We start from the raw sequence: 24,956 nt of genomic DNA, 5'->3' as shown, positions 1-24,956 counted from the left end.
TTTCATAGACAGACACAGAAGACAGGTAACAATTTCATAGAAAATGTTAAAAATAGAAACTTATCGATAAATGATTCTCTATGAAATAAAATAAGAAAGACCACACATGTGGAAACCTAAAATGCACATTTTCGGAGAAAATAAATGGACAGCTGCAATCTGATCGTTATTACTTTGCGGATATTGCAGTTTGGTTTTTAAAAAAGATTACCTAATATTACCACAATCGTCATATTACACGTCAAATAACTGCAAAGATATTATCTTTTCGGGTAGTATGCTTTCTTTTTTTTATTTTTCAGTAGATCTGGGGGAATTTCTTCTTATCGGTGGAGGAACTTGATTGAGAATACCACTCCTAATAATAAGAACTGAATCGAGGAATTGAATCACATAACAAATTTAAAAAGAGGTCTCCATGCTCGAGGAGTAAGGTTTTCGACTAGCAACCCAGAGGCTGCCAGTTCAAAAGCCGGCATGGACAAGTAAATTCTAATTAAGTTTCACAAGAAATAAAAAAATAATATGTCTCTGGTTTTCACCATTGAAGTAATAATCATGTATTATTTCATAGTGCTTTCACACAAACAAAGAATTGAATTCTGGAAGTCTAAACTTAAACTTTAGGGTGCATGTTTACACCCTCTACAGAGTATCGGACCATCCCATATAACTGTATAATACAGAATAATATATTTATGGCACATTTACGTTCGGCAGTGGAAGGTACTTTCTGTATCGAACTGGTGAAAGAACAGCATTAAGAATTGAAATGTTTCTTTTTAAATATTGCTTGAAGTGGCTTTAGCTGTGTTTGGTGACCAGTTTTGAACAGCCATGTACTTCCCCACCTCCTTCCGCTCCTCTACTTTCAGCCTCACAACATACCCTAATTGGGATCCCATAGACTCACTGGCTCTAGATGGTTGGGTTAGCAGGTGAGACTCTTGCGCGATATTCACATAAAAATAAAAACATTTTCATCACTTTTTACGTTTACTCAACACAGGAGGCCCTGATAAAAATAATTTCCCTCGAGGCCTGTGTCATCTTTGGGGATGATGTGTGGAGTGTGGAGGGTCTTTTAAAGGAAAGGAAGTAATGGGAAGGGTAAAAGGAATGAGTGGGAATCTGGGGGTCATGGGTTGAGAGAGTCCTGCTGTAGAGGTCAAAATGACTCATTCATGAAGCCTCATCTGCAGACGCATCTGCTGACAAGACCTGAACAGACCTCTACCCTTTATATCATTTCTTAAAAGTGTACTGATTTGTCATTATTCTTAGTCGTCACACAACCAAACCCAGGCACCCCTGCTAAATCACCAACCGTATGACCTAAGCAAATGGTTCCCAGGGCGGCGGTACGCATACCGCCTCCCAAACTGTAAATATCAACAAAGGACACACTGGACCCACATATGCAACGCATTAAGATATCTGGACAACTTACAACCCTTACAGCCCATAGATTTTCTAATAAATATATGTAAATATAAAATAGATGCTTCAGAAACACACTTGTCACATGCAACACTATCCTATGCTCCCCACGCACTGCCTATCTGTGCTGTCCAGGTCAGCGTGGGTTGCGTGAAAGAAAGATGGGGTTGGCCTTCCAACGAGTTGATTTGACATTATCTGTTGCTCGTTTTGTTGTTAAAATGAGAGATTAATAACTAATAAATTTAACAAGGTATTACATTTGACGGCCGGCATAGTCCAGTGGTAACGCATTGGACTGCCATTCCGAAGGTCGCGGGTTCGAACCCGGCGTGCGCAAATAAATTTTATTTGATTAATTTGTGTTATTTCACAATTAATTAATTAAAATAATATATATTATATTTGCGGCACGTTTCAGAGTGGAAGATACTACCAGTATCGCCCTGGTGTAAGACCACCATTCAGAATTGAAACGTTGCTCCAAATGGCTTTAGCCGTGTTTAGTGACTAGATCTGAATAGCCAGGTACTTCCCCACCTTCCTCTTTCCCTTCCCCACTTACCTTCAGCCTCACAACATCCCCCAATTGGGGATGCCATAGTCTCACTGGCTCCAGACGGGAGCAGTTGGGACTCTTGTGAGGTATTCACTATAAAAAAAAAAAAAAAGTGATTTATAACGTAAAATCCATTGAATATCGCAATACGATTCAAATTTGCTTTGCGCATAGGACAATGATGACCGAATTTTGCACTATAAACTATACTCACTGACGATCAGACGTAAACTCTCTGACGTACTGCTTCTACACAAAATTATACATGCATCAGTTGATACACCAAAAATTTTATCCCAAATTAACATCAATTTACCATCCAGAAAATCAACAAGAAGGATGAAAGACATTTTCTATATTAGCCTACCACACAAATACAGGATATTTCTCCCCTGTACCGCGAACATTAAGAAATTATAACATTATACATGACTCTAATAATGAAATAAACATTTTTAATGACCAATTTAAACACTTCAAAAGAAACGTATTACCTTTAATCATATTAAGGTGATATTGTGATGAAACCCTTTATTTAATGAGAAGCAACATTGTACCTACCTAATCAGAGTCTCACCAGTACAGGTGTGACAATAACAAATCGTTTATGAACATATTTGTACATACCTTTTACCCATTCTTATTTGTTATTTACTTCTGCATATTTAGCTTTTGTTACTATTTTTGTTATTATCATTTTGTTATTATTATGTATTTAAACATTCATGTATGTAAATTCTTGGGCACCATGCCTGTTTTAGGTACTTAAATAAAAAAATTAAAAATACGATTCAAATTTGCTTTGGGCATGGGACAAGCGTGCACGTTGGACTGGGAACATAGTAATGCACACCTTGCATATATGGGCTTAGTGTGTCCTTACCTTTAATCACTGGGATCTTTATCTATATGTATTTTAAACAACTGATTGAATCATATTTATGTCCTGTTGAGGACCAATATTAGGTAGGGAAAAATAAAAACAACAGACTCATTTCATGAAAACATGAATTATATTTCATTGCCTGCTTGTCTTGATTTTGTCAATATAAATACACATTACTTCAAATTCATATTTGAATGTGTATAAATTCGTGGCTTTGTACTAAAAATTTTCCATCGTTTGTACATAAAAATATAGTTTTGAATGTTAGCATTCAAAATACGTATTTATCCTTACATAAACAAATACGATCCAAAACCTGTTTACGTGAGACTGAACTTTTAAGATCATTCATACAGCATCATCTTCCTAATTCATGATCTATGCGTTTGTTTAACTTTTTTTACTCATGAGAGCGATATTGCTGCATCATTCAGTTCAGTGTGTGGGACCTTTAATCGTGTTTTTTTATTTTTTTAAGTAGGTAAGTAGGAAGGTTCTAGATCCCTCTCTTGATGGGTTTAGGCGCCACATTAACTTTGACCGGCTTGCACAGGTCTATAAGGGAGGCCTCTTTTCTGGCAAATCCAATTTGATCAGGAACAGCCAAGCAGAGGGTTATTTCGATGGGGCAGGATTCCGTCCAGACCTGATGGGATATCAGGACTTTGGTCAGCAGACGGAGATTGGTCCCATCTCCGGATTTGTTATCAGCTGCAAAAAAAGCAATATTTGGTATTAAAATGGCGTTTGCATTATCACAATGTTTGCAAGTCAATACACTCCGTAAAGCGGAAATTTTTTTCAGATTCGTGCCCGAAATTATGTTTCGCAATATTTTGCACGAAATTTGTAAAATTTTTTTAATACAAATAATTTGTAACATCAGAATAGACGCACAAACGAAAATGGAGAATGTCAATGTAAAGATAAAAACTAAATGTTACCACTATGTTTTTATTTTATTTTTTTTTATTTATTTGGGAAAATCAACAGATTATTTACATATATAAGAATAAACTAAATAATAAAGATAAAATCCAATAACAGATTTTCACTTAAAATTATAATAATAATAAAAAATATTAAAACAAGAAACTAAGGGTTCTGTACCCGTGGCCTGAGAAATTTACAAAAAATACAAAATTGTAAATAATAAATAAAAAATAATAACAGATCTAGGAACACAAATAATATACTAATAACCAGCTAAATTTCAAAAATTTAAATTTAACTGATATACTAATAACCAACTAAAATTCAAAACAAAATGTATTGTAAAATTTCAACACAGCAGCAATCAATAACACTACACAATAGCAATAATAACAATATAATAAATGTATACCTACAACTAAATTGAACACATGAGTATAAATTGGAAGGTAAGTAACTGGAAAGGATTCAAAGCAATAACATGATAACTTCAAGTAGAATATTTAAAATTATTTAATGTTAGTTATTACATATCTTTTAAAGGTTCCTAAATTACTTGAGAATATGTCCATATCATTAAAATTCTTATTAAATATACTACAGGCTCTGAATATAAACGCATTTTGTCTTATATTAGTAGAACATTTATGGAGATGAAAAAGTGATTTTTCTCTAGTTCTAACGCTCGGAACTCTAAAATTAATTTCAGACAGAAGGGGAGAACAATCAATAAAGCCATTGATAATTTTATGGAGATATATTATATCTGCGGAGTCTCTTCTAGTTTTTAATGGCTTAAGTCCATAAAGGTCCATCGAGCTGTTTACGTCAAGGTTTGAATTTAGTTTGAAATTTAAATGATGGACAAATTTTCTTTGGATGGCTTCAATGCGATTTATGTAAATATTATATTGAGGATTCCATATGGGAGAAGCGAATTCAAGATGACTGCGAACATAAGAAAAATACAATATTTTAAGTGTTATGATATTATTAAATTCTTTTCCAATACGGAATAAGAATCCTAGCATTCTAAGGGCTTTCTTAACAATCATATCAATATGAGCCTCAAATGTAAGTTTACTGTCAAGTATAACACCTAGATCACGAATTTGTGTAACTTTTTTGAGTAGTTGGCCAGCTATATGATAATTATGGTCAAACTTAATTTTATTTCTAGTGAAGGTAATTACATAACATTTAGAAGTGTTCATGTTGAGACGATTGCGGATACAATAATCATTAAGCCTATACAGATCTTCTTGTAGTTTAAAGCAGTCAATTATAGAATTAATAGGCAGGAATATTTTCATATCATCAGCGAAAAGTAGAACATTTGCATAATTAAAGCATTTTATAATGTCGTTGATGAAAATTGTAAACAGTAACGGTCCCAGGTGAGATCCTTGGGGCACACCTGAGGGTATATTTACAATCTCAGAGATGAAGCCATTTATTGTTACTCCCTGAGTGCGCCCATTAAGATAGGAGACTAACCATCTATATAAATCCCCATGAATTCCCAAAGCTAGTAATTTGGACAAAAGAAGACTGTGGTCAATTTTATCAAACGCTTTTGAGAAGTCTGTATAGATTACGTCAACTTGGATTTGATCATCCATTGATTTAGTAATATTTTCAATGAAAATGGCAAGATTAGATACAACCGATCTTTTTTTCATAAAGCCATGTTGGTTCACGAGTATTACAGACTCGATGCAGTTATATAGTTGTTCATGAACAATTTTTTCAAAAATTTTACTAAAGATTGGTAATTTAGATATCGGTCGATAGTTCTGGACATCATTTTTAGCCCCAGACTTAAAAACAGGTGTGATGAGAGCACTCTTCCAACGATCAGGAAAGATACCTTCTTTCAATGAGGATTGAAAGAGCAATAATAGGGGCTTCGAGATTACCTTGCTACACATTTTGATAAAGAAAGCCGGAATTTTATCACTACCCGCACCCATTGAGCTAGAAATAGTATCGATTATTTTTTCTATTTTTTGTTTTGAAACTGATACCGAGGAGATATTAACTTGATTGTCAAAATGATAGTTGGTAGAGTGTACATCGGAAATAGTGTTGTAATTAAAGGTGGAGACGAAATGCTGTGAGAACAGGTTACATATTGCAAAAGGATTTTCAGCAGTCACTTCGCCCAGTTTCATAACATGAGGCAAACCAGAATTATTTCTTTTTCCTTTAACATAAGACCAAAAGTTTTTAGGGTCACGAGATATATTAAGTTCAGCGTTTGTTATAAATTGTTTAAGACATTCTCTAGACAATTTCTTTTGCCTTGATCTAAGGATACAGAATTCATGGTAGTCTAAAGGATTGGACCACCTTTTCCACATTTTAAACACTTTATATTTTTCCTTGGTCAGTTTTATTAGGGCTGGACTAAACCAATAGGGATAAGAATTATTAATATGAACTTCCTTTGACGGGACGTTTAATCGAATGATTTCATATAAAATTGTATAAAAGCGGTCAATAGCAGTATTGGTTGATAGGTTTAAAAATTCTGCATCCCAATCAATACTACTAAGGACGTTATTTATTGTTTCATAGTTAGCTTTCCTAAAAAGATTGATTGTTCGTTTGTTGTCCACCATAGGAGTTTCCAGAGATATGTTAATGTCAACAAGAATGCTTTTATGATGTTTACGTTCAGGGATGAGATACTGGTCAGTATTTGATACAATTACAGGGATCGAGCTAAAAACAAGGTCTAGGTATGTATGATTATTATTTGGAAAGGTGCAGTACTGTGATAGATCAGTAAATGAAAGGGTGTCAGATAGTTTGGAAATAATTTCAGATTTAGAGCCATTCGTAATTTGCATACTATTACCATTACTTAAAGACCAGTTAATTTGAGGTAAGTTGAAATCACCTGATATGACAAAATGATCATCGTGATGTAGTCCTCGAAGTTCACATAATTTATCCATGAATTCATTTATATTTTGTGAGTGATTGACTCCTGGAGGTATGTAAACACAGCATAAATGAATTTTTATGAAATTATTAATCGTAACAGTCACCCAGATGTCTTCAGCATTCGTGTTAAAATCCTTACGTTCATGAGCTATGAGGTGCTTCTTCAACGCAATCATTACTCCACCTCCTCTTTTTTGCTCATTGCGATCGCGCCTAAACAGTGGCGGCTCGTGACTTTTGGGTTACTAGAGTGCTAATATTACAAAAAATGGCATTATTGATGTTGTTGTAGCTGAAAACGATTTTTTTTTTTTTTTCGAAAAATTGATTTTTTGTATGAAGATTTTCAGGAATGCCGTGCGGCGCACGGCTATACTGAAATTTCCTGAAAATCTTCATACAAAAAATCGATTTTCGAAAAAAAATTAAAAATCGTTTTCAGCTATAACAACATCAGAAATGCCGTTTTTTTTTAATATTAGCACTCTAGTACACCCAAAAGTCACGAGCCGCCACTGCGCCTAAATACCAGGTAACGGTTGTCAAATAGCTCTTCACTAGCAATACTGTCTACAAGCCAAGTTTCAGTTATCATAATAATATCATAGTTGTTATTGGTAACATTAAAATAAAATCTATCAGTCTTAGAACGCAGTCCAGTCACATTTTGATAATATACATTCAACATTTTAGTACATTTAGTTGATAAAATATATAAAATATAAGATTGATAAAATAGTTGTAAGCATGTTCTAGTAAATTATAAATATTAGAGTGGTGTTGTAGTAACGCAAGCAGAGTAATTGTAGGATAATTTGGATTAAAGTTGGTAGTATTAAAAGAGTTAGTTGTTAATATTATACAAATAAAGAAAAACCAGTACAAAAGATGATATTTTAAAGTAGGAAAAAAGATAAGGTAGATAGGAAAAATAAATTGATAATAGCTTATAGTCACACGAGACGATGCTAAATCTAAGAAGATTATCAGCAAAAAACCTGAGTCACGTCAGATTCCAATGTCACCTGAATAATGGGACTAGTTTCATTTTTGCGTATAAATATTTTTCCGTATTTGATCCATCTGAATTTAAAGTTTTTATCCTTGCTTAAGTCTCTCACTGTCTTGAAGAGCGCACGGGTTGCAGCAGTCAGATGCTCGTTGACATAAATTTTGGAGTCCCCGGGAAGCTTCAAATCACTTGAGTTGAGACTGCCTTTCTTCCTTATAGCAGCAAGAAAGTTATCTCTACTGCGGCTGGCTGTGAACTTTACTACAATTGGACGAGTAAATTTAGGATTTTCTCTGGGTAATTCCTTGACCCTTGTACGAGAGATTCCATCAATATCATTTGGGAGAACATCAACACCTGCCTTGGCTCCTAGCAATTTTATGATATCTATTAAATTTTCATTTCTTTTTTCCGGTATGCCAATAATTTCCACGTTATTTTTTAATGAGGTTTGCTCAAGACGGTTTAATTTGGACAATACCAGATTATAATTAGTTTGAAGTTCATTGTTTTTGACTTCGAGGTTATTAATTTTGGAGTGACACTCTCTTAGCGCATCATTCATTGTTTTTAATTGCATGAACACTTTATTAATTTCTTCTTTAATTTCGTCCTTAAACAAAATTAGTAAATTACCAAAGTCTGGCTCTGAACCAGCCTCAGCAGCGGGGCTCTCTACGGCAACATTACGTTTTGACTTAGTACCCGCTTTAGTAGGTAGAACAGACATTATGAATAGGTACTGAACTGTCAAGGTTATGAAACAATGAATTGTAGCACTCTGTAGAGTCAACGAAATCACACGATCACTTACGATGTACAATATACAAGTGAAATAATTAATTACGCAACAACTTTTTGTGGAATTGATCACTTTTATAAGCCCAAATAAACATTAAATTAACAACGATTTTACAGTCGACCACTTGGTTCAAGAGTATTGTTAAAAGTTATTTTATTTGAAGTGCATGTTTTATAACCACAGTCTGCACCCCGGAAATAATTCTACGAATTGCCGGGTACCTGGTAGACGTCTCACGAGATCTGACGCCTAATTTTTACTTCACAGAATAACAATACATTTTGGCATTTCTCACCATCTACCAATAGCACGAAAATACAAAAAAAAGCTTTTAAGCGTCTCCCACTCTCTACCAACATTACGCAAAAGACACGTTTAAGCGTCTTCCGCAAACATTGTGTAAACCTAAATTTGGAGAAGAACCAAGAGTCAATAATGATGATGTCTGAACAACTAAACTTTTAAAAATCTTAAATATAAAGTCAAAATCTGTTTATCTGAAGCAACAAAAATTCTAGATGAAATTTGAAAAATTTTGATGTTTTGCTGTCTGGAATTTAACAGGACAATTTTCAGTTTGCAGCTATAAAGCTACAAAGCTTTTAAATATCAATTTTGTATGTGTTTAAGCACAATGTCAAAAACACACGGTGTAAACGGTATTATGTAGTTATGTACACCTATTTTGTGTTACAAGTCTTCATTCTGTGTATCTATTTCCCTATGAACCTAAACGATCTTTATGTATACATGGATACAACTAATTCTATCGAAAAATAACACACAATGCCATATTCTTTGATGAATATTTTTTAATTGTTAAGAAGTTACTAGATATAATTTTTGTGTAAAATCAAATGTTAATTTTAGGTTGCATAAGTTAATGCGTGTCTATTTACCATCGTCATGAAGTTTCCTCAGGTCACCCGACCTAGGAACAGCAACTCTGTAATGCTGATCGGGGTACTTGACCCTGACCCTGAGAGCTGTGGGATCCCGAGCGTGTAGAATCTCAGCCTCCACGTGCACGGCAGCCACAAGACCAGCTGTGAACTTGACAGCTGTTTCCGTCTCTCCAGTTGGGTCGATGATGCAAGAGCTGCACATCTTTATCTGTGGAATGATTCACATCAGTTAGAGTTGCACATCTTTATCTGTGCATTGACCCAGATCAATTAGAGATGCACATCTTTATCTATGGATTGATTTAGATCATTGAAAGAGTTAAAAATTAACTAAAAACACAAATAATGTGTTAAAAATTTATGACAAATCTGTATAAATGTAGTTGTACGGCAACCCTGATTTATAAATATCTTTGACATTATTTAAAAAATACAAAACACAAATAACATACAATAATATAATAATAATAAAAAGAACACAATATTTTCAGCATGTACCTACACAAAAACGCATGCGAGAATATTATGTATTGAATGACAGTGCATATAGTAAGATAATCCCATTGCCAATCAGTGATGAAAAACCCATTTGTATACACTTTTCAAACCGATTTTTTTTTTAAAAGATTACCATTTTGTGGCAACAATAATGACGTTACAATATATAGAAGCACTGTAGAAATCTCAAAGTGGCAAGCAAAAAATACTACAATTGTAGTGCTTTCGATTTCGTAGCTTTAGTAGTGAACTATCATGTGTCGCGTACGGTTGTGTGCTGCCTCTAAGTAAATTGCCTTAAAAAAGTGCCAAAATGTGACGAGAAAGTGTTTTAATTATTCAGCAAACTCTAGTAAAAGCCAAGAAATAACATTTCATTTGTAAATACACGCAAATTACCTATTATTACAATTAAATAATAAAATTGTTTCTGACAATTTTATGCGTCATAGAGAAAATGCAAGGCCGACTATAGCACAGGTCTGGGCGCGTAACAGCCAAACTTCACTGTTTAAAATAGTCTAATCACTCTGATTATTTATATGTTTGCGGTGAAACAACATTCAAATCAGTAGTAATAATGAGTATCAAAAATAATCGCTGCCATTTGCAAACTGTCGTTGCTCTATTATGGCACGGCACTGACTAGATCACTTGACACCTCAAAAACTTTTGAATATGAAAACACCGCCCGATCCTATCGTTTATTTTGTTCATACACATATTCTTTGAATTTCTATCTTTGTCATATACAAACAATGTTTAAATCAAGATTTACTGGAAACATAAGAGTGTTTCTTACTTGCCACATTTTATCTTAATTTTAGACAATAACAAGTCTATTTTTATTGTAACACCATATTCATCAGAAAATAATTTTACATCTCTGTGTCATAATAAGTTCATAGGGAATCTTTTCAGTTTCCATCGCAAATTTTGTCACCCAAATCCAATGCTTTTCAAAATGTCAATTTTTGAAACACACTGTATCTTATTTTGTAAGCACTCATTACATAATAATAAATAATATAATATTTTATTACTATGAACCACTTACGTTGAGGTTAGGCCTGGGGATCTGCAAGGTTCATGACAGAAAAATAAATTATTAAAAAGCGGATATTTGTCAGATTATTATGCATGCGCAATAAATTTAATTCTGACGTAATTGTTCACTGAGAGAATGCTTCACAAAACAGGGCCAAAAGTCAATCCTGCCATTCTAAAACGTTTTGCAAAAGAGTATCAAAAGGTCAATCCTATGTACTTGGAATGTATTGCAAAACATTTTCAATGTTAAACCATTAATCTATGAACATTCCATAAATTCCATTCTGGCTCTTGTAGGAAACACATTGACTTCTTCCGTCAGCCAGGCACATTACTATCTCCATCCCTTTCCTTATGCCTAAGAATGAGGAGTATAGAACTCAAGCTGCAGCATAGAACTGAAGTCGCAAAATAAAACTTCAAGTCCAAGCAAACTACATCAGACGAATCTACCTTATCTGAACTAAGTCTTTTATCTATCATAGAACACTTGACATTGTCGCTTATTGTCTTGACATCATCACTTATTGTATTGACATTGTCTAGACTTTATCACTTATTGTCAGAACATTGTCACATATTGTCTTGACATTGTTACTTATTGTCTTGACATTGTCATTTATTGTCTTAACACTGTAACTTATTATCTTGACTATGTCATGTATGTATATTAATTATACCATTATCATCGGTATTATCACAAATTCCAACCTTTTGTGAAATGTACTTACTGAAGAGTGTCAGCCTTGCTTTTAGAATTTCTGATACCAATGATGTTATGTTTTAATATTACGTAATAAGCTGTACAATAAAAAAAACAACAACACCTCTGTCGTAGGTCACCACAAGTGATTTGCTACCTGCGTTTGATGACTTTGCGGGGTGCCCGGGTTCATGGAGTGAGGTGTGTCCAGGTCTTGGCGGCTGATGTGTGGCATGCCAGATCGGAAGGGACTGGTTGAGGGAGTCCGCTTAACCTCTCCAGTCGGATATTCTTGATCCTCACCTCGCACCACTGCGGGAGGGATGGATTCTACCCACTCCCCCTCAAACTTTTTCTTTCCCAGAAATCCCTGTCCTCCCTACCCTTAAAAAAACCCTCCACACCCTTCTTAAAGATGACATAACAATATATATGTATGGGATTAGTCCGTCAGTCAGTAAGTCCGGGGCACTCACATTGACATTGGGCCGAGGTATCTGCGAGGGGGGCACACTCTGCAGCAGGGGCAGCAGGCAGCGAGCCACGGGGCCCGGCTTGGGCTCCGACAGCAGCGACATCTGCTGGAACACCCCAATGGTGAACTGGTCTGGGTCCATACCTTCAACAGAACAACAGTCGGAGAATAAGCAACTGTGGAAATTTAAAATAAATGTGGCAATTTTTGATGTAAGGACAATATGCGTGTATCAAACCAAAGAAGCCAACATCTCAGTTACAATTCAAATGAAAAACATCAGCAAAGTATCGGTGGTGAAAATATGATAATCTATTATACAGGGTTTTCCAATAAGAGGTGTTATTTTGATATTCAAACGTAAAAGATCAATGGTTTCGTTGCTTGTGTGGCACGTAGCGCTGTCTTGTTGAAATTAAACGTTGTCCAGATCAATACCATCCAATTCCGTTCATAAAAAATCATTAATCATCTCTCGAAAGCGCAATCCATTCACCGTAACTGTTGCTCCAGCCTCATTTTCTAAAAAGTAAGGTCCAATGACTCCGCCGGACCATAAACCGGACCAAACAGTCACACATTGAGGATAGAGAGGCTTTTCAACAATAACTCTTGGGTTTTCCGAGCCCCAGATGTGACAATTTTGCTTGTTGACAAAGCCACCGAGGTGGAAATGGGCCTCATCACTCAAGATGATTTGCATTTGATTCACTCAAGTGAATTTTAATAATTTCAATGCGTTGTTGAAGCGTGTATCGTTCCATTTTTATTAATGGCGTAGTTTCTACTTGTCAAATGTCAAAAAATGACAGCTTCAAAAGTAACACCTACCGAAATAGCGGGCTATTCAAAATAAAACCTCTTATTGGAAAACCCTATATAAAGTTGATTGTCTGTGATGGGCGAGCGGGTGTGGATTTGAGTTGAATACAAATCTACAGTTTTATTCCGAGGTTGATGAAAATTTGCACACTTGGCCTTCAAAACAAGAGGAAGGTCACTGTCTAAGTCTGATTATGAAAATCTCTGTGTGAAGCCCGGGAGTTCAGCTAGTATTTTATAAACGCAAAACAGATATTAAATGAAATGTGAAACATTCAATTTATTGTATCTGTAAATTGAAAAAAAATTGACAATTACATTGATGTAGTGGACCATTAATAAAATTCACTAGCCTCACTAACCAAAAACTTTTCTTCATCTAGAAAAGGTCTTAACCCCTCAAGCTACTTTGTTCGGTTTTGCGAACAAACAGCTAACCCGTAGAGTCGATTAGTTCGCTTTTGGGAACAGCTCATATGGTCTCATGGAAATCGTTGTATCTTCATTACTGTCAAGGTGAGAAATATGAACTAAACGGTGTTCGAAAGAGAAAACACCACGATATTTATTTGAATCCAGAAGTAAACCACAGAAGAATTACAATGTATTACTCTGTGAAACCAACAAAGGTTCCAACTGCAAATTAAGAAAAAATTATGAAATTCTATTCATTATTTTTACATGAAATGGCAAAAAAGTAAGTTTTGATATCATTAATTTTAATTCAGTGTTTAGACGAAAAAACTTAAGGTGAGCCATTTTTTTACCTTTTTTTGTTTGATTTCAAAATTTAAAAAAATAAATTATATGTTTATTTCTAATAATAATTTGAAAGCGTATTTTATCACCTTTCAAAGGCAGTTTTCTTTTTTTATACATTCAGAAATGTTCCGTTTATTTGGATTTTATTGCAAAGCGTAAATACACACAAATATCCTGACTTTCTGAGAGCATATTTAAGAAATATAAGAGTCAATATACCAGAGGCCTGAGGGGCTAGTAAAAGATTGCCAAAAGAAAAGCGCGATATATCAGATGTAAAGACAAAAATGTTAAATGTAACAACAGACAGAGGGTTTTATCATTAAAAAAATTACAAAGAATAAATACCAACTGTCCAATAAATAAGTATGTAAAACAATAACAAAACAAGAGACAAAAAAGTTTGGATCAAGTGAAAAGTTTGGATCAAGTGAAAAGTTTGGATCAAGTGAAAAGTTTGGATCAAGTGAAAAGTTTGGATCAAGTGAAAAGTTTGGATCAAGTGAAAAGTTTGAATCAAGTGAAAAGTTTGGATCAAGTGAAAATAATAATAATAATAATGCTTGGATGACTTGTATAGCGCCGTTTTTGTGCAAAAACACCTCAAGGGCGCTGGAAAGGGCGAAAAGAAGAAATTCTAGAAATTTCATTGAGTTCTTTTTTTTTATTTATTTTTTTTTTATATTAACTCCACACAGGAGGCCCTGAAGAAAATAATTTCCCTTAGGGCCTATGTCATCTTTTGGGATGCTGTGTGGAGGGTCTTTTTGTGGAGAGGAAGGAGTGAACATGGGTCTTGAAGAGTCCCAAGTTGTAGGAGGGAGGAAACACAGAGGCCAGCAGTTCGTTCCACAGCCGAGCTGTTGAACCTAAGAACGAATCGTAGAAGCGACCCGTTCTCATGTGACAAATGTCAACCGTGTACAAATGTTGGGCGCGCGTTTGGCGTGTATCCCGACTACGCACCGGTGCCGCAGGGATCAATGACGCTAGTTCCTCAGAGCATCTTCCATTGTAATACTGGGGGCTCTCGCTAAATATGCCACTACATTGGATGTTATATAGTTGACACATTTGCAGAAAAGGTTGGGAGAAGGTTAAGTTGGTTCTTTGGAAAGGAATATGGAAAGTTTTAGGGTTTCTTAGTAGACGGTGATTGATATTAATTTTAATCGTGGCCAGGAGGGAAGATTCTGGATGAATTTTTGAATTAGTTTTTATATAGATGTATGTAGTTAGTCAGAAAAAGAAGTATGGCCATCATCACTCACTGTACTCTGTGAGAAACTTGTCCAGGTCCTCGATCTCCTGCATAAGTGCGTGGCACGGAGCCAGCGCGGACTGGTTGCTGCCGCGCACAATGTACACCAGCTGCAGGGCCAGCGCGCGCAGGGTCAGCTGCTTCACGGCAGATTGGTCCTCGATGGTGCACCCCACAAACAGGTGTTGGAGTCTGGGAAAGAGAAGGATATAAATAATTATGAGACAAATACAAACAATGCGTCAATAAAATAACATTGAAAAGCGTCACCAAGAAGGATAACACTTTTTTATAATTTATTTATTCACGCGTCGAAGGCAGTGGCGGCTCTTCTAAGAGGGTCATTTAGTCAATGACCACCCAAAATATGCTGCAATAGTATTTATTATTATTATTATTATGTGCAGAGCAGGCAGCATTCTGCTGATGCGCTCATATCTGATTTCACAACAAGTTTGACAGTAATTGAGTTGTTTTAAGTTTGAACTAGTTCCTTTCTTCTCTCCAAATGTGAATCAAATAGAGCTTTGAATTGATTTATATTTGTTGCATCGATGACATGTTGTGGGAGTTTGTTCCAAGCATCCACTACTCTATTTGCAAGGAAGTGTTTTCTAGGATTAGATGCAAAAGGCGTTTTGGTAATTTTTTTTGAGTGTCCACGGAGATTTATATTTTTATTAGTAGTGAAGATTTCTTGGATGCTAGGGCAACTGTAATGTCCAGATAAAATTTTGAAAGTCTCGATCAAGTCACCCCTTTCTCTTCTTTCTTGTAAGGTTGGTAATTTATATAAAGAAAGGATTTAACAAACTAACCGATTGTTAATATTCGTGCACATTCGTATGGTAACAGCGGGTTCCAGTGCCCAAATTTTGTCCCCAAACTTTTATCTCCTTTCTTTCTCTTTACTATACAGACATAGGAGGTAAACACTATCATGTCCGAAGTATGCTTAGTATCATACAAAATCTATTTTAAAGGGGTTTTCGGACATGACTGCAGTGAGATAGAGATATCTACAACCTAAGATTATTAAGTTATTAGAGGGAGATATGAAAAATGTCAGTCAAAAGTTTTTGTGTGATAAACGATAGCCATCTTGAACTTGAATATTAGTTTGCAAAATTATGTGTATCATTGTCGACGTAATTTGCATGGAATAATATGAAATGTCAAATTCTGTGGATATCATATCGAAAGAAATCACATGCATAATTACAAACGTATTAAAATAAAGTGACAATTAGTTTATGTTGCAAGAGAGAAAAAAAAAGAGGTTAAAAACAAAAGTTATAATTTTTGTCAGTGGATTTGCGGGTGCAATAGAATGAATGTATAGGTACTTTTACTTTCATTGTTTACTTTTTAAGTCTACTGATAAACAATCGACTGAGTTAGAAGTTAGTGATTAAAAAACCTTTAATAGGAAAATATCTTTAAAAAGGAAAAAAAAAAATTAGTTATATGTGTAAATAATTAGATAAATAATCTTAAATTAAACAATATTGTACTACCGGCTTCAGAATAGGTGGGTACAGGCAAATTAATTACATACATTGGCATTTTTATAATATTCATTACGCATTAGCAATATGTATTAACATTTTTTTTCGATTGACCTTCCACATCAGGACCCCCTCTGCCTCTGGTTTTACACTTTTACATGTATACATTATTATAGGTGAGTTGTAAAAAGGAGTATAATAATAAGTGTGTACATAACAAAATCAACCGAGTATGAAAGATATAAGCAGGTACAATACATATTATTTAGTTTCATTTTCATAGAAAATTGTACAAAGGAGTTCAAAAGTGTATACAAACAGGGTGTCCGGGTGTGTATACGTGACTTTAGAAGTAGAAAAGATAAATAACTTTTTTCGAAATTCCAACGTTTTAAAGTAGTTTTTAGGTTAAAAAGTTAAATTGTTTGTATGGGCAAATAAATATTCTTCTATAGAAAAATATTTTAGTATGAGAAAAAAAAGTTGGAATTTCAAAAAAAGTTATTTATCTTTTTTACTTATACCATCATGTAGAATCTCCTCCCGAAGTGAGTGCACTTTACCCCCGGACACCCTGTATAATAAGAAGAGTATAAAAGAAATATTTACGATACTAAGAAAGTAATTACAGAGCAATGTGTAATAACTTTGTTTATACATATTATTATAAAAATAAATATGAACAGTTTGTTGTAAAGCATGTTTACAGAACATACGAGTATTTAAATCATACACCGCTATACTACAAGTATGTATTTAAATCGTACACCGCTATATGCATACGAATATTTAAATTGTACACCGTTATATGCATACTACGAGTATGTATTTAAATCGTACACCGCTATATGCATACTACGAGTATTTAAATTGTACACCGTTATATACATACGAGTATGTATTTAAATCGTACACCGCTATATGCATACTACGAGTATTTAAATCGTACAATGCTATATGCATACTACGAGTATTATGCCAAAATAAACATGCTTTTTTTTACAGTAATTACATAGATACCTGATATCCACACATGTTAGAATTTGCTGTGTCGGTAAAGTTAGTTTTAGCAAATTTACCCCGATTGTAGGTGCGGTTCCCTCAGAATAACTTGAGTCTTCACAATAAGGGACGTCAGTCCAGTAACACCACTTTGTAATTCTTATCATAATCTATAAATCATTGAAGGCTCCCATAATACACTTTGTAAATGAAGAGAATTGATGTTACGAGCAGAGAACACCAGAACCAGAAGTCAGCTTTACAAGATCAGATTTTAGGAACAGTTTAGATTTTCACTCACTTGAGGCAGTTGTTGATCAGCGTGGCGATGTTGTTCTTGATGATGATGCCCTGCGGAGAGGCGAGCGCCGTGGGATTGTTCCACAGGCGGTTGGACAGAACGGAGCTCAGTAGCAACTCGCTGCCCATGTACAGTGCTGTGAAGTTGGCCGCACCGCTCACCGAGGGTTCAATCTCCGCCAACCTAAGATACATAATGCATATATAACTTTTTACATTCTCCACACAGGAGGCCCTGAGAAAAATAACTATCCTCAGAGCCTATGTCATCTTTGAGGATAATGTGAGAAGGGTCTTTTTGGGGAGAGGAAGAACTGAACATGGGTATTGAAGAGACCCATGTTACAGGTGGGAAGAAACGAGGCTGGCAAATCGTTCCACAGCCGAGCTATTGAACGCAAGAATGAGTCGTACCCATTCTCAAGTGGCGAATATCAACTGGATACGTATGTTGAGAGTGCGTTTGGCGTGTTTCCCGACTATGCACGGGTGCTCAATGAAGCTATATCTTCAGAGCATCTTCCATTGAAATACTGATAGAACAAGGATAGCACTTCCAGCAGACTCCTGAGCTCCAAAGATTGCAATCCGTTTGTGAAGATAGGGTAATCTATCAAACAGACCGCCTGTATCTGCACAGAGTCAAGGGTATTTTGTAATATTGCGGAGGTGCAGAATCAGGCTGACAATGTGTGCAATCTCAATTCCCGGCCCGTCATCTGCTCCAGCAACAGGGTTAACAAATATTACCTGTTGAGCTGGTTCTGCGCCGCCTCCAGCAGCGTGGCCCGTATCCGCATGGATGCCCCGGCGCTGTCCACGTTGGCCATGATGGTGTCTAGCAGGTGGCGCGTGTTGCCTGCTATCTGCGCCTGCCCTTTCAGCGAGTAGGACAGGTCCATGTTCAGACCAGACGCAGCTGATAGCAAACTCTATTCCCGGCCCGTCATCTGCTCCAGCAACAGGGTTAACAAGTATTACCTGTTGAGCTGGTTCTGCGCCGCCTCCAGCAGCGTGGCCCGTATCCGCGTGGATGCCCCGGCGCTGTCCACGTTGGCCATGATGGTGTCTAGCAGGTGGCGCGTGTTGCCTGCTATCTGCGCCTGCCCCTTCAGCGAGTAGGACAGGTCCATGTTCAGACCAGACGCAGCTGATAGCAGAGTGTCACCTAGACAAAAAACAAAAATAGTTAGTGTTAACTAACTAGCATCATGCCGTTTCTCTGCAGAGGTAGGCAGAGAGTACTGATAGCTAAATAATTCAGTGTTGGCACACACTCCTTGCTTCAGTCACTTTCATACACCGTCTCATACATAACATCAGTTTCCATCATATGGGCAGATGTGTAGATTGTGGTGAAGTGTATGTTTGTGATTATGCATATAGAAGCAATTGACATTGATCATCTCCGGACCTATTAAAACTTTTCAATTATTGTTCAACAAGGTAAAGATTATGAATTAATTAATTAAACAATAAATCTTACCAATGGGTAATGGTGGAACAAGATGTGGCATTGTGTCTCGGAGGTAAGAATAATGTTTGGTGGTGTGTTCCTCGAACAACTGCAGCATGGCGCTGCTGTGTTGGGCCGCATTCAATACGAGAATCAAAATGCAGATATCTACCAATAACAATGGTCAAGGAAAACAAGAGAAACATAAATCCGCACACCATCAAGAACAACCTGACAATCGGATTTTCAGCAGTCCGATGCAGATGCCTTAGAAAAAATTCCCCAAAAAAATATGTGCGCAGTGTAAAACACAATTCAATATTATCAATATTCACAATAACCTTCAGAAATGTCGAACCGAAGTAATGCAGACCATATAAGAACGCACATCGGGAGCATCTTCTATCCTTATCCTATATTCCTCTGTCTCTTCCCTTTATCTTCTTATTGGTTTAAAGACAAAATAAAACTCCAATCTCTAACCAACATTACCGTAAGAAAGTTTTTTTGTTTAACCCTGGTTCTCATATACAAGATGTATCAGAACATACCCAAAGAATTTTAATCAGATATTTCTGAGCATATTTGGAGTTTCGCTGTGTGTTGATATATTTTTTTAAATTAAAAACAACAACAAATTCTATCACACGTTGCCGCTGATCACACTGCCACACATCGCAACAGATCATGTGATATGTGTTCTGTCTCTCTCTGTCTCTACGGTGCTGCTGGAACGAGGAGTGTGTATCACGTGACTCGCTAAGCTGTACCTAGTGGCACACCATATCAAAACTAATTATATTATCAATGTTTCAAAGAAATTCTGAATGCGAACTGTTGTAAATTTTAAATTTGTGGTGACGTCAAGCAAAAATGCTTAAATTTAAATGATCTGACTAGTTGTGTTATTTTGAATACAGAGATCATAAAAATGAAATAGTAAAGGATACAGGCTGGGTCCTCTACATCCTGCTGCGGCATATCGAAGAAAGGATGGATGGTCAGGAACTGTGGCACGAGTGGCAGAGTCAACTCGGGGTGTGCGGCCCCAATCTTCTGCAGGCAGCGGTATGTGGATTTCTTGTCCTAGTATCAAAAAACAAATTGCAAACATAGACTAACTACATACTACAATAAAACAACAGTAAAATTATCGACATTTATTGTTGTGGTAATTATGCCGTGTTACTCCTTCTTTAGCTAATGTTTCAGACAGCATTACAGTGCCCATCATCAAAGAAGATGTGTAAATTGTGGTAAAAAGTGTGTTAATGTATGTAGAAGTGATACCGCGCGCGTCAATCCTCTTAAGGCCGGTATTTCAGTATATATTGTATGTAAAATTAATCAGATTTTCGGCATTTAGTTTTGGTGTAGCCGTCAAGTACTGGAGCACCTGGAAGACCCAAAGTCTTCACCAACGGTGATGAGCATCATCTACAAGTCCGGTCTCCACTTCTACGCATTCGAACTACGGACTTCACTTCACTCCACCGCGATCTATCTTCGCTTCTATGATGTTAACCATCAGCCTGGGAAATTCACCACCAATAATGTCCACCAACTGCAATAATCATCGGTCTGGTTCATTCGTCTCACCTTACCTCACCCAAAAGCGCAACATTATTTGAAAGCTTCAGTTGTCAAACAGCCAATATATAAAGATAACATTGACGTGAAATCATTTTGATTACGTGAGGTATTTCCAAGTCAATGTATTATTATTGCTGGTAAGAAAAATAGGTATTTGATTGTAAACAAGGTGGATGAACCTACCTGTGGATACTTCTTGAGATTGTCCAGTATTTTAACGACGCACATTTCCAGACAGACTTTGGAGGCCAGGGTGCTTGAAGCCAGCATCCGGTGTAAGCCTTCCCTCACGTCCATCGAGAAATCCTGCAAACAACAACACTCGGAATTACATGAAAGTGATAAAATTATACAGCAAAACTTATATATAGTTATATTAGGTAGAACAAATAAATTACACTTAACCCCTCCGACTTTTCGCGAACTTGAAGCTAAAATGTCTTTATCGAAATGTCAATTTCACGAAAACGTTGTGTTATTACCGCCTCACAATCAAAGCTCTATAAATGAAACATTACTGAACGGAGCCGAATAGTAAAAACTGTTTTAGAAAGGTTACAAAATAGGCTTTCAAATTGTTGTATCATAAATAAATATTAACATTTGTAAATATTTAAATTTAGAATGGAAACATGAAAAAATTGTAAAAATGACTCACCTGTAATGTTTTATGTAAAAACGATACTAAAATCACGGATAATGTAAAAAAAAAATACTTATTTCATCGTACAAATGTACAATAAACAATTCTGTCACTTCACTTTTTGACCATTTCATACAAAATATATTTTTAAAAAAATAATTAAACTTGCGAGGCGGGTCGGCACGTCAAACGGCTTTCTTGGCGTCGTTTTACGATTTGGCGGGTAAAATTTGCTTCCACTGAGTAGGTCTTTTTACGGGTTTCTATGGATAACTTTGAATAGAGATGTGAAGCTTCATTCAATACGAATATTCTACTTTTGAAGTGAAACTTCTTTAGGCGCGTAATGGATTTTCGGGGACGGAGTAAAACCGAGTCAGAATCGACACGAAAATGCGGGTACCCCCACCACCGCTCACCGTTCACTGTCCCTCTCTCACCATATGCGCTTGTTGAGGTGGGGGAGCCGCTCACGAACGTTCTCTCTCTTCTCTTCTTTCCTCTCTCTCAGACACCAGCGAACTGCGCCACGCCAAGCATCAGCTGCTTGGTTAGTATACTGCGTCGTGAGTGTAATACGAGTGAAATACGTAATTGATTGTGGTTCATACGGTTAATTTGAAAATAGAGAGAGAGGAATAAATTAAATTTGAAAATAGAGAGAGAGGAATACTAGAAGTTTCACTTCTGTCTTGCGTAGGCTTGACACACCCACTTTTTTTGTTTTAGGGATGTCACTAGAAGAATAACGGAGTTATGACGATTTTTGTGGAAACACACGCGTTGACGTGTAAACACGCTTATTGTACTTGACTGCTATCGTTATTTTATCGTGTATATCTGCTTACGTTGCTGACCGGTTAAACAATAATATGTGAGTGAACTTTTGTAATAAGAAATATCATTGAGACCTTGACGGTTAAATAACTCTAATAAATTTAAGATACATTTCATAAGTCCAGTGTTAATAAAATCATAAAACATTCTTACCTCCAGTGCACCAAGAATGGTCTCCAGCTGGTCCTCTCTCAGAACGATGTGCTGCGATATCTTGGTGAGACTATCGATGGCCTTCAGCCGCACGTCCTCGATCTCGTCGTTGAACATGTCCACCAGGAAGTCCAGGCAGGTCACGGCGAACGTGGAGTTGTTCAGGGCGAGCTGGCACACTGACTCTACTGCAGTCAGGCGCACCTCTGGATTGACACAGGATTAGGGTTAAATATGTTTATTTTATAACAGCCTGAATTATGCAGCTGTCGCGTATCTGATCCATCAGCGGTTATTTCCGTAAGCGGATGTTGCATATTTCATCCATGAAGTTTCACTAAATCACAAGAGATAGATTGCACTGAAAAGGCCAGTGTTGTAAAGATTGTCCCAGGCTGTTTTCTTCAGGACTATTGTGAACATTGGGGATGCAGTGCGGAGGGCTTTTAAAGGAAAGATAAAAGTGAACCTAAAACTACATGTTGTAGAAAAGATTAAAAGACACAAAACAAGCTAATCATTCCAATGAGTTGAAAAAATTACCCATTCTCGTGCTACAATTTTCAACTGTCAAATGTAAGGCAAACATTTGGTGATTCACGGCGGTACTGAAATTCCTCGGAGACCCTTAAATTGAAATGCTGGTAGAATAAACAGCATTTTCCCCTTCAATCTGTTACCTTGATTTTATTAACAAACTACCAGAAGTCCCCGGCCTATCGGGCTTAACCTAATCAACCTCGGAACAAAACTGTAAATTCGTATAAAAATCAAACAAACGGCGCCCGTCCAGTGTCGGCCGGCCACATTCGTGTTTAGATAGACGTAAAAAAAAACGATTTAACGTTCTTATTCAAAATACTAAACTCTAAATTCGATTGTTGTGAACTCCTGCAACTTATAAACATACATACACCCACAGTAACAACACGACAAAATACAATATTCTACAGCAGCACACATAAGCGTAACTACATTGCCCACTCTCCGATACAACGACTTCACACCATGGGAAATCATTACTTGGGTGATGTTGACATATTCAATACCAACTTGGCAAGTTTTGTGGATCATTTAAAACATTTATTTCAACAATACTCCTAAACACATCATGTAAACGTAGGTTTATATATTTAAATAGCTGTAATTTTCTGTTTTTGTTTCTTGTGTTTGTATGACTTGTTGCATAACTTTTATCAAATGTAATTTTATTCTTATTTTTTATGTTTCAAAGTATCTGTTAAATTAAAATTTAACTACCAACCATGTAAAAGCCCTCTGGGCGTTAAATAAATAAATAAAAATAAAATAAATATATAAATAGATATAGGTATTCAATTCGCAATTTCAAAGGTAAACAACACCAATAATTATTATTATAAATATTTGATTGATATGTTTTTATAAAACGAAATGGACTATTTACACTTCCAATCATTTCAATAATGAATAGGAGGATAAGAGGGGACTGCCCCTTTTGCACTGAGTCGAGAGTTTTTGACTGACTAAATGAGACTCACCGAGGAACTCATCTTCCAAGCCGTGCACGAAGGCCCCAGCAGCGCCCCCGGCCATTATGGACACGGCCGACTGCTGCAGGCGTTCGCACGGCGCGTCCTGGCCCCAGCGCCGTCCGTCCGCCCACTCCCCTGATGCCAGCAGCATGGCGCCCCGCTCATGCATGGTGTGCTTGCGCTACAATAGAAACAATAAGGTTATATTATATGCTTTGAGGTTTTCTCGGCCAAAAGTATTATAGTGACTTATTTTTGGGGTATTATGCCGTGTTGCACTTCGAGGAAAAATCTATAATGCATACTATGGTATACTATTACCAAGAATTTCGTTATACAAAGGTTAATTAGTTTTTGGTGCTTTTTGACATAAAAATGACAGTTCCATGATAACTATAACACCTGATATAGTCATTAAAAGTGATGAAATAAAATATAAATATAAACCTAGCTTATGTAACCAATTTCACCTAGTTTTTGTTTCATCACTTTTCATGACTTTATATCACTTTTATAGGTGTGTTGAATTTTCATTTTGATGAGTTATCTGGTCACCAAATTCAACATACCCTCATGTTGCTCATGAGCTTCTTGTCCAGGGTCTGATGCAGGAACTTCTGGCTGACCTTCTGCATCCCACCCAGCAGCGAGCAGGCCAGTGAGCGCGTACTCATGGACAGATCGTTCACCGCGCCGCAGATGCGCACAAACGCATCGTCCACCAGGCGCAGAGTAGACTCTCCGTCAGGTAGGGTCACAGTGCTGGAATTTAACCATTGGTAAATTAGACTTGTGGTTTAGTAAGGCACTAATGATAGTACGATTGTTGTATTTGACAAAATACTCTTTATCTGGAACAACTTTTGGAATAACGAGGAGACTATTGTCCA

General features: G+C 36.4%; 1 protein-coding gene across 1 annotated transcript in view; it reads right to left on the bottom strand.

The window, feature by feature from the left end:
* Positions 1–2,990: 2,990 nt before the first annotated feature.
* IntS4 (integrator complex subunit 4) overlaps positions 2,991–24,956 on the bottom strand; it is a 29,213-nt gene continuing 7,247 nt past the window's right edge. The window contains exons 5-16 of the mRNA XM_089647516.1: positions 24,636–24,828; positions 24,073–24,247; positions 22,553–22,758; positions 21,103–21,225; positions 20,277–20,412; positions 19,357–19,494; positions 18,852–19,038; positions 17,872–18,054; positions 15,071–15,252; positions 12,217–12,359; positions 9,484–9,697; positions 2,991–3,596 (exon numbers count right to left, since the gene is read on the bottom strand). Of these exons, the coding sequence (XP_089503642.1) occupies positions 3,382–3,596; positions 9,484–9,697; positions 12,217–12,359; positions 15,071–15,252; positions 17,872–18,054; positions 18,852–19,038; positions 19,357–19,494; positions 20,277–20,412; positions 21,103–21,225; positions 22,553–22,758; positions 24,073–24,247; positions 24,636–24,828 (2,095 nt within the window). The 3' untranslated portion in view covers positions 2,991–3,381. The remainder of the gene's footprint in view (positions 3,597–9,483; positions 9,698–12,216; positions 12,360–15,070; positions 15,253–17,871; positions 18,055–18,851; positions 19,039–19,356; positions 19,495–20,276; positions 20,413–21,102; positions 21,226–22,552; positions 22,759–24,072; positions 24,248–24,635; positions 24,829–24,956) is intronic.

This window comes from Hesperophylax consimilis, chromosome 26 (genome assembly GCF_061612785.1).
Source record: "Hesperophylax consimilis isolate HC1 chromosome 26, BYU_Hcon_1.0, whole genome shotgun sequence".
Lineage (NCBI taxonomy): Eukaryota > Metazoa > Arthropoda > Insecta > Trichoptera > Limnephilidae > Hesperophylax > Hesperophylax consimilis.
This window is presented reverse-complemented; position numbering and strand designations above follow the sequence as displayed.